General features: G+C 36.4%; 1 protein-coding gene across 1 annotated transcript; it reads left to right on the top strand.

The window, feature by feature from the left end:
- Positions 1-1,102: 1,102 nt before the first annotated feature.
- LOC123549857 (uncharacterized) lies at positions 1,103-3,495 on the top strand. Its single transcript, XM_045338294.2, has one exon. It carries the CDS (start codon positions 1,294-1,296, stop codon positions 1,942-1,944), a length of 651 nt encoding a protein of 216 aa, XP_045194229.2. The 5' UTR covers positions 1,103-1,293; the 3' UTR covers positions 1,945-3,495.
- The last annotated feature ends 8,302 nt before the right edge of the window (positions 3,496-11,797 follow it).

The raw sequence follows: 11,797 nt of genomic DNA, 5'->3' as shown, positions 1-11,797 counted from the left end.
ATCTCATATACTGAGTATATATATTGAATTGCGGAAAGGGACTGCATGAAAGGGCCACACTTACTGACAGTTCAGCGCCTTTAAATACAACATTTTTTAAAAAGATGTTACATGTCTTCGTTTTGATGCACTTGCAATAATGTACCAGTGTTTAAAATTAACATAACTAAGTTTATTGTTTACATTTATTTCTTTACAAATGGCACTCTTTTTTCAAAGGGGAGACAACTCCTTGAGAATATCTTAAGTAGATCTAATATCCAATTCTATGGGACAGAACAGTAAAACAATTATTGGACAGATACGTTGTTTGTTACGATGTTGTTCGTTTACTTATGATTTCTGTTGTTTTGTGATATACTGCTAAACCTTAATTACAGCAAGGGAAATTAAATAGTCGGTTGTACTTTTCTTACCATGTGAAATTATTATCCCTATTAGTTAAGCAAATTCAAAAGAGGAAATAAATGAAATGAATTTCCATAAAACGCTAGAAAAAAATAAGATTAAAATAAAGTATTTAGTTCTTATTTTCATTTTAAATTAGGTTTCTCTTAAACTTAATAGAAATTAGTACAGTCGTATTTTTTTTATTGAAGATATTTATAAGGTGAGTGGATTTATTTATGTATACCTCTAATGGTTGAATGTTTAACTTGAACTTGTAATGGAAATTCTTTAACCTTCAATCCCATCTACTGTTTAAATGTTAAATAAGTGCAACAGGAAGCACATAAAAATATACATTGTAAACATAGACACATTTTATTAATGTCCGAGTTACCTTGTAGTTTTCATGAACATTTTTTTGTTTTATAATTTTAGGATGTCTCGAGATCCTGATTATTTCCGTGCAGTATCATTGAAACTGTCTCAGGTCTTCGATGATATTGGCGTAAATGAGAAAACGGTACTGAAGAGGAGAAGAATGATCTTGTTGATTGAAACTATGGCGACCACTTCATACAGAATACTCCACCGGCCTGCATCTTCCTTTAATTTCGGTAGCCAATCTGAAGGATCAACAACAATAGGACTCCATTCAGACGCTGATGTTCTCTTATGCTACAATACTTGGAATGTGATAAAGGACTGGAGTGAGTGGCAACATGGTATGTATTTATAAAGAACACAGCGTTCCGTTGTGCTGTTACAGCAGGTGCTGTCATAAATGGTCCAGCAGTTTCATTACAAGGAGAGCCAGGTCTTATTGATCAAGATTTAGTTGAAGCTTTACGTTGCAAGTCATGGCCTGTAGAAGCCCAACCTTGGCTAGTAAGACAAGGTATAGGAATGTGGCCAACACAGAAAATGAAGAGATATTGTGAGAATACTGGATGTTTAATTGTTCCAGTGAGCAGTAAGAGTAGTCAGTATGAGGAGCTTGAATGGAGAATATCTACTTCCCTGGCTGAAAGGTGTCTAATGTTCAATTTAAATATTACACAAATGAGATGCTACATCCTTATGAAGATGATTCTTAAAACATTCATAACTCCCCAGTGTAATGGTGCCCTGTCAAGTTTTATGTGCAAGACTGTTTTATTGCATTGCATACAGAGCACACATTCAAACAATTGGCGGCCGCCCAATTTACTTGCGTGTTTAACTTGTTGCCTTACAGTACTGGAGAAGTTTGTTAGACAAATAAACTGTCCACATTTTATAATACCTGAAAACAATCTAATGGCCGGGAGAATTTCTCCTTATAACAAACATAAAATTCTAGAAATCTTACGAAATATCATACGAAGTGAAGGTAGTGTATTGCTGGAGATTCCCATTGACAACATTGGCACTAGACTGCAGGTGAAGATGAACATGTTTGGAGCGTTTCAGTACTACCGCACTTCAGACGAAATCTATGCTACAATTTCAGGACAACTTCTTCTTACTATAAGCGGTACTGTAAGTGCTCTTTATGAAGAAACAATTCTTGTATAGGAGAGATTTTCAGATTTAACATTTGAACTAGTGAACACATACAGAGAAATATCTTGTAACAGTTTGGAAAAATCTGCATTAAAGCTTTTAATACCTCTATTTTATTCCTCCCTAGGGTCTGTGGAGGCATCTAGTGAAATTTACGCTCACAACGTAATATCTCGTAAAGCACTGACATGTTTTTCTATCGGTTTGGATTCCGATGTATCATCTGGCAGACTGATGCTTGCCTCAGCAATGTATTGTCTAGGAGATATGATCAGAACCGAGTTTATCCTGAGAAATACTGAAGATTTGTATGACCTGAACATTGTGGAACCTGTTTGTTGTTGTCAGAGTTTAAGAAGAAGATCTCCCGTCAGACAAGGGTTTAAAGATAAATCAATCACTGGCAATGAAGAACTCGTGAGACAAACTTCAGCATTTTGTGTTAGATTCACAAGGTATCAAATAAACTGTGTGCCACAAGAACTAAAATATGAAATGTTTAGGTCTACACAGGAGGATATTATTGAAAGGATTGAACTCACTGACTCCTGGATGGACTGGGCAGTAGTAGATTCTCTGCCTTACCTCTACTTTCTACAGTACAAAACTTATGGCCACCTTCAGAGAGCTGCCGACCAGCAGCAGGCGCTCACAAACCTAGCCACTACGATTGAAAATGAGTCTAACCTTGCTCACAGGGAAACAGCGCTAAATTTACTTGGGCAGTGTATGGAACAGGAGAACCGACATAATGATGCTCTGCGTTGCTACATGCTATCTCTGAATATTCGTGCAAGAAACAACGCCGCAAATTTTCTTATATCCAGATTACTTTATGCATTTGCTAACAGACATGTCCGGTAGAAATAGATGCAGAATACAGATAAATAGAAAGGGAGAGTCTACTGAACTGAAATAGATGTTGTGTGTTGGTACATGTGCGATCTACAAACTGTAAGTGAGTGAAATGGGTTTTACGACGAATCCACATTTAGTGGCCGGAATCAGCGTTAAGTTTTCAATTAAAGTACACTTAAATCTAAGAACACTTGAATACTAATAAAGGGCTGAGAGCAAATGTTAATAGAACAATTCAACATTTATACATATAATTATGTAGGCTATTAAAATAAGGAACAATAATAATAGTAAACAAGGAAAGAGAATATCTTTCAAGTAAAAGCAAAGTGACTACTTTAAAGGAACTCATGATTTATTTATATTTATGATCCAAACATTGATTTGTTAGTAATAAAGTTGTTTTGTTAGGGCGAGAAGTTCCGTAGTCTCCTTATAAAATGTTTGTCGGACATTGAAAAATAAAAGAGAAAATCTGTATCAATCCTTGTTAAATCATGTGTAGATTGGTGATTTTCAGAAGCTTTACTGAATTCATAACTTGATGTTTTAAATTACTAACTTCTTGCAAATATTATTCTAAACTTGTTACAGAACTTGAAAAATTTGTTAATACTGTTTGTAATTTGTGTTAACCTTGTTGTAAAAAATAGTTCATAATAAAAAGGTTTTCAATATATTCAAATAAATAGTGTATATCCCATATGTTATGTTATTTCATTTTGAATTATCACCAGAATATATATGTCATTATGTATTTGATAACGTAAAACGTAGGTAATAAATAGATATGATAGATCAAAGAAGAAATCAAAATGAAGCAACCACATTAATTCAAGTCTTCACAGATTTTCAGACCTCGAAAAATAAAGGTGGTATACAGTAATAGTTTTTTCTTTACCAAATAAAAGCCTTTGACATGTAGATATATGTCTAGACAAATATTGTTTCACAATTAAATGTAATCTTTCTTTAGCTTCAAAATCAGCTATTCAAACAGAAGCGTTTATATCGGAATACAATTACTTCACAGTATCAAGGTCTATGAAATAAGGCCGGTAGCAGCATAACTTAAGAAAGGAAATAAAATTATTTTGGAAAAATCCCAGACTTTTTAGCGAAAAAAACAGTAGACATAAAATTCTAAATCTAGACCAAAGATTTAATGCTTCTTGATAGAAGTTACTAATTGTCTTAAATGAAATAAAATTGTTTATTGTTGAACATTTGCAGAGAAAAAAAGAGGAACATATTTATCACACGATTGTAAACATTTTTTTTTTCATTTGATGTCGACTGTTATTTCGCTAAAAAAGTCTGGGATTTTTCCAAAATAATTTCATTTCCTTTGTTAAATTATTTTTAAAAAAATAAACGTAGAAAAAGATCGAACATTCCAAAAAAAATGTTTTGCAGCTCTTAAAAGTGCGTATTTCAGTGCATATAAATTATCAATTAGTCTAGTTGAAGTGCAGTTAAAGGATATTTTATGAAAGTTCATAAAAGCGGAAAAATATAAAACAAAACCCATCATCAGCGGAAGTTTAATATCTGGATTCTGATTTCAATTTCTTATTCCTTAAAATAGACGAAACAGTTTCAGTGGCACTTTACACATAAGACGTTTTCGCCGAAAACAGGCGAACTCATGAAATTATCAGATGAGAAACCAAAGTACGTTTTGTGTGGTAATGTGGTTTCAATTGTTTTGTTTCGAAACTTCAAGTTTCGGGACGTTTTCTTTTTTTAGAATGTAACTTTCAACATATTTCACTCAAACTTGCCTTACATTTCTGCTTGTATGGACAGCCCACTTTAATAAGTGGACGGATAGCTCAGTGGTTTGCACACTGGCCTTCCAATCCTGAGGTCGGGGGTTCGATCCCCGGCAGCTACTCGGGAATTTTCAGAAACGCTTTTCAGTGTTTCCCACCCAACTAGAGGTGTACTGGTCAGGAACCCAGGCAATCCTTGCGTGTACCGGTGCTATACACTGGGCACGTTAAAGAACCAGGCTGTCTATTCGCAACGAGCTAGGCTAAGTTAGCCGGACACGCCTGTATCTGATTTCTGATCTCTCTGTCGTGGGGGCTTTGTCTCACTCTGTCCCTCTGGTCAGATCACTCTGTGTCTGTACTAGTAGAGGATGAATTATGCGCCCTGTGTGGCTGCATTTGAACTATGTAAAGCGCCTTTGAACGTGAAATTTATCATGAAAAGGGCGCTATATAAATCTGGTATTATAATAATAAGTAGATTTGTAAATACTTTGATATTTGAAACAAAATGGGCTTAACGGAAATTAATATAATATACATGTAATATTTCACAGAAACAGTTTAAGGTAAGGGGAAAAAACTAAGTAATTATTTTCATTCAAAATTAGACAGAGTTATCTTTTGGGCAGAAGTTTCAATGACGACCAGGGTATGTTACCAATTATGTGAACTACTGCTAAAGTCACTCGCCTCTAGATCATATGACAAAAAAATAGGTATCAGGAAACTAATGCTATATTTCTTAAGAATGATTACTGTATATATGTTATAGAACTATATGAAATTTTTTTTTTTCTAATTTTTACAATACATGTAAAAAAAATAAATACTCGAGGTAAACTGCTGTCTTTCTTTATACATATTTTTCATCGGCGGTAATCGAGTATAGCTTTTATTGCCGCGGTGGCCCGGGTTCGATTCCCGATGCGGGCATCTTTTTATTCATGATTCGGCATTTTTAAGATAGTTTAGAAACAAAAAATGATATTCTAATGTTCATGATATGACCATACTTCAATTTTAAAGAAAGATCATTTTAGCCAAAATGTGGAGGTCAGTGCCTTTAAATTTTGTACTATATGGATTTTACTACTTGTATTTACATCATAATAACATTTCATTTGATAAACATTGTAAGGCTGGTAAGAGGATGTTCCCTGGCCTCTATTATATCAATGACGTAGAAAATAAATGCGGTTATCCATATTCAGGGCTGAAAAAATAATTGGAGTGTAGGTAGGAATATTGATTCAAGCATCCTCCATGTAAATTTTTTAAATTTTACTATTATTTTTTTGTAAAGGTCTTTAAAATCTTTTGTCAGATAATACAAGCTGGTCATATTTTTTGCGACTTAAGGAGAATACAGATCATTAAATTGAGAGAAATATTTTACCTAATATTTTTTTAATGACTTGAAACTAAGGAGTTTTGCCGCTATACCCAAAAAATTGACCTTAATTTAGTATAGAGTACTATCTGCTTGACGAAAATGAACTGAGTCACAGAATTTCAATATATGTCTGTTCTTACATATACAGTAACGGAGACTGATATCGCGCCCCCCCCCCCCCCCCCCCCCCCCCCCCCTCACCCCACCAAAAAAAACAAAAGAGCTGTCACTAATGGTGACAAATGCCCCCGCAGCACCTTGACCTTAGACCTGGCGACCCCAAAGTCAGTAGGGTTGGTGTACTCATAAAGTACTATCAGCATGTAAAGTTTGAAGGTCCTGGGTGAAGTGGTTCGTGAGTAAAGTGCCTTCATGCAAAAAGTTAACGTTGGCCCCTGTGACCTTGACCTTTCACCTGGTGATCCCAAAATCAATAGGAGTGGTGTACTCAATAAGTACTATCAGCATATGAAATTTGAAGATCCTGGGTGCAGTGGTTCGCGAGTAAAGTGCCTTCATGCAAAAAGTTTACGTTGGCCCCTATGACCTTGACCTTTGACCTGGTGATTCCAAAGTCAGAAGGGGTGGTGTACTCAATAAGTACTATCAGCATGTGAAGTTTGAAGGTCCTGGATGCAGTGGTTCGCGAGTAAAGTGCCTTCATGCAAAAAGTTAACGTTGGCCCCTGTGACCTTGACCTTTCACCTGGTGATTCCAAAGTCAATAGGAGTGGTGTACTCAATAAGTACTATCAGCATGTGAAATTTGAAGATCCTGGGTGCAGTGGTTCGCGAGTAAAGTGCCTTCATGCAAAAAGTTAATGTTGGCCCCTATGACCTTGACCTTTGACCTGGTGACTCCAAAGTCAGTAGGGGTGGTGTACTCAATAAGTACTATCAGCATGTGAAGTTTGAAGGTCCTGGATGCAGTGGTTCGTGAGTAAAATGCCTTCATGCAAAAAGTTAACGTTGGCCCCTGTGACCTTGACCTTTGACCTGGTGACCCCAAAGTCAGTAGGAGTAGTGTACTCAATAAGTACTATCAGCATGTGAAATTTGAAGGTCTTGGGTGCAGTGGTTCGCGAGTAAAGTGCCTTCATGCAAAAAGTTAACGTTGGCCCCTGTGACCTTGACCTTTCACCTGGTGATCTCAAAGTCAGTAGGAGTGATGTACTCAGTAAGTACTATCAGCATGTGAAGTTTGAAGGTCCTGGATGCAGTGGTTCGCGAGTAAAGTGCCTTCATGCAAAATGTTAATGTTGGCCCTTGTGATCATGACCTTTGACCTGGTGACCCCAAAATCAGTAGGAGTGGTGTACTCAATAAGTACTATCAGCACGTGAAGATTGAAGGTCAGGGGTGCAGTGGTTCGCGAGTGAAAGTGCCTTCATGCAAAAACTTAACGTTGGCCCCTGTGACCTTGACCTTTGACCTGGGGACCCCAAGGTCAGTACGGTTGGTGTACTCATAAAGTACTATCTGCATGTAAAGTTTGAAGGTCCTGGGTGAAGTGGTTTGCGAGTAAAGTGCCTTCACGCAAAAAGTTAACATTGGCCCCTGTGACCTTGACCTTTCACCTGGTGATCCCAAAGTCAGTAGGAGTAGGAGTGTACTCAGTAAGTACTATCAGCATGTGAAATTTGAAAGTTTTGGGTGCAGTGGTTCACGAGTAAAGTGCCTTCATGCAAAAAGTTAACGTTGGCCCCTGTGACCTTGACCTTTCACCTGGTGATCTCAAAGTCAGTAGGAGTGATGTACTCAATAAGTACTATCAGCATGTGAAATTTAAAGGTCCTGGGTGCAGTGGTTCACGAGTAAAGTGCCTTCATGCAAAAAGTTAACGTTGTGACGAACGAACGGACGGACAGTTGAAAACTAATATGCCTCCCTTCGGAGGCATAATAAAAAATAAAAGGTCAAAAATATTTTGCGTGTTCGTATCGCACGTTAGTTTAGGTTATATAGCAGTAATTTGGTAAAAAATGTGCTTACTGTGTAACAAATAGATCCTAATTGTTCCATGTTTTGCGCATCTGCGCGTAAACCGCATAGAAAAACCTAGGTTCACGAGCGTAAACTATAGTTTACGCCCGTTATCTTATGTTTATGCTCGGAAATATAGGTAAACATTCGAAAAACCTGGTTTTACGTTCGAAATACCTAGTTTATCATCGTTAATCCTAGTTTTTCAACCGAGAACCTGGGTTCACGTAATTACTGGACAACTGGCGTGCCACAAAGGTATGGCTATCTTGTGGAAAATAGATCTACGATGGAGTGAACATCTAGAAACTGTATCAAAATTGTTCTGAAGTAGCTACATTTTATATGAAACAAAGAACAATTTCTTTTATTGGTATATAGACTTTAAGGAGCTCGTCACAGTATTGTGTGTGCAACTAAATCGCGCAGCAAGCGGTTTCCACAGTAAGCAGTTTTCAGGATTCGCCACTGAAGGATGACTGTGACATGCAGACTTGGAGCGCCAGTATAAATTGCAGACTCCGGTACATACCGGATTAACTAAATTTGAACGAAAATGTATATATTTTGTAACCATGGTGATACTAACCCGAACCTTTAGTCAGTATTTTATGCATATTGTACACTAAATGCATGCGGACATGCAAAAATATGAATATTTTTACCGTTAGCTACGATTGATAATCACTTTCGGGCATGCGCAGAAAACCGCTCCAACTCTGCAGTGAGTTACATCGTTCTCGGATATGCAGCATGCTTGCTCAAAATATACTAGTATTGATAATTTGGGTAGTGCAAATTTTGCTTTTAAAAGTTGTTGGTGTAAAAGTGTTTTATGAGAGCAATAGCTGAAAGCTGAAATCTCTTCTTTTACAGATTTTGTTCTCTATGGGAAATATTGTACTGTAACACTTATTAATTGATTGCCAATCAATAAGTTCACTAATATTTTAACACTAAACATTAGTAATTATCAATTTGTTTTCTCTTTTTTTTACTTGAGCCCAGCAAATCTATGTTGAGCTACAGACTGCTCAATACAACACACTATGGTGGTCCGACGTTTGTACATGTATATATGACCTCAAAATTGGTTATGTACTTTGAACATTTAAAAAGACTAATCTTCTCAAACGATATTGTATTATATTCTCTCCTAATTGACACAGACATTGGTTCTAACACAAATGTCTCTGAAGACGAGGAGTCACTGCTTTCATGATCACTTTCACTTGATGTATCTGAAAATATATCACTCGAGACAAGGTCTATTTCATGCCGTCTTCGCCTTCTAAAACTACTTTCATACTCTGTAAAAGCAGTTTCATTATCCAGTTCTAGGTATTGATAGTCAAAAATCGTTCGTGTAAATCTCTCCACTTAAATCACGTGTAAATAAAACCTTCCCATTTCTTGGAAGATCTAGAATCTCTCGTTTTAAAATGTAGGTTTTGGTTTTTATCGCGTGTCTGGTTTTCAAAAAAGTTCCAATTCCTTACATCACAACCTCTATTTCAACCTTTGATGCCATCCCGATTCGAAGGCTTTGTGTGCTTCAGTGATCTACCAAGTATGCGGTAACTAACAGCGTGGTGGTTACTATTTTGCCTGCAGATGCCTTCTCTTGGATGCATCTTGTATCGCCTTTTCCTCAGACGTGATTGAATGTCTAACACACCACTAATCATTCGTCCTCCACCTGTGATAATTCATGTGGGGAAGTTGGCAGTTACTTGCGGAGAACAGGTTTGTACTGGTACAGAATCCAGGAACACTGGTTAGGTTAACTGCCCGCCGTTACATGACTGAAATACTGTTGGAAAACGGCGTTAAACCCAAAACAAACAAACTACTATTGAGATTCAAGTTACTACCAATATCTTCAAGATCTACGTCACTGCCCATATCTAAATATTTCTTCTTTAACTCCTGACGCTCGTCTACACTAGAATCTCTGAAAATAAGAAAATGCTATTCGGGTAAACAATGCTGATAATTTTGCAACCCTTACAGAAGCAAGCCTCTGTGGCGTACATGCTGCGTATTTGCTGTGTATATGCCGCGAACACAGTAGTACGCCAGAAGAGTACATTTTACATACACCGCATGCCGCGTACATGCCGCGTACTATTTCGACGAGTACACAGCATGTACGCAGGAGGTCACTAGTACACTTCAAGTACGCAGCACAGACTCTGAAAATTTAAGGAGTACACTGCATGTACGCAGGAGGGACTTGTACAAGAAAATAGTACACTGCATGTACACCGCAGATACTTTGAAATTTGTGCAGTACACTTCATATACGCGGGAAAGACTTGTACAATTTCTTTTGGCATTTATACTTAGTTTTTTTTTATAAGTTAAAGTCTGAAGTAAACTTCATATAAGTGGGAGGGACTTGTTCATTTTCTTTTTGTGTTTATACTTTGAATTTTTTTAGGTAAAAGTCTGAAGTACATTTCATGCAGGAAGGATTTGTACAATTTTTATTTTTTTTGGAAGCAAGAACTCGATTTCCGAGTAACTTTTATCTTAATAGCATAGAATAGTTCAGATTACCGGTATTCTGAACAATGAAAATTTGCCAAACTATTTGCAATGTTCATTTGTGAAGCTTACATCTTAGTGATTTCTGAGCTGCACCTTGCATGCAGTGTAAAAATATATTCTTTTTCAATTTGAATTAATCCTGGAGCTTTCTAACTTGGATAATTGAAAAGCCTTATTTGAACTTCGTTGCATTACATTTTGTAATACATGAAATAATTACCAAGATAATGCCTCAACAGCGCCCGAATGAGAAGAATTAATAGCTCTCACTGTTATTTGAATACTCTTAAGCAAAACACCATTCTCTCATGTTTTATAAAGGCTTTAATGCTGATTATGTTAACTCATTAAGGCCTCTCCAAATTAAAAAGTTGTTCATCGGATTTGCCGCTCGTATATTTTCAGAACGTTTTTGGCTAATTGCGCTCGCCCCATTGGAAAAAATCAGTCCAAAATTTTTTGTTGCGCTACTTTTTATGGACGTAAAAGTGTATAAATGCTTATATAATTCCAGTCCTAGATTGTTCTCAGATGGATTTTAATCAAAATAAATACATACTACGCACACATCGTCTATAATAAATCATAACACTTATATTTAGTTGCATTAAAGTTGTTTCCCCTTGATGCAGTTACGCCATTTTCTTCAAATGTTTACCAAATTACATGCTACAAAAATTGATTTATTTCATTGAAAAGTGGATGAAGAAAAGCATACTAATTTATTTGATAACATCAATCTACATTATTTTGGTAAGGGTAAATACTTACTGATGCATGTCACTTATCTTTTTTCTGTTTTTTTCTGTCCAAATGATCAGCACCCAGTAAACACCTGACGTCGTACCGACGTTGGTTAGACGTTGGATTTTGGTCGCGACGTCGGCGACCTGAATCCAACGTCTTACCAACGTCATAACCACGACGTCTAATAGACGTCAGACTTAGACGTCTAGGAGACGTTGGAATTAGGCTGGATAGAAAGTCTGTTTAAATGTTTTTATTAATGAAATTAACTGGTGTAATTTTGCTAGTATAGTTTAAAGATAGTTATGCCTGAACATGCGCTTATAAATAATAGTTCATTAGCACATCAAACATTATCATTAATTATGTAACAAAATCGCATGAGATTGTCTATTTTCGGAAACGGGTTTCTTTTTTACCAATTTAAAACTCTTTAGGAAAAAATTTCATTTAATACACATGTATACATTATTCTAAATTCACCTTAGGATCTTCTACACATGTTGTTTATTAGGCAGCCTTCACGAGATAAGCCTGCATCGGTTTACACAAGT

The sequence above is a fragment of the Mercenaria mercenaria genome, chromosome 6 (genome assembly GCF_021730395.1).
Source record: "Mercenaria mercenaria strain notata chromosome 6, MADL_Memer_1, whole genome shotgun sequence".
NCBI lineage: Eukaryota > Metazoa > Mollusca > Bivalvia > Venerida > Veneridae > Mercenaria > Mercenaria mercenaria.
This window is presented reverse-complemented; position numbering and strand designations above follow the sequence as displayed.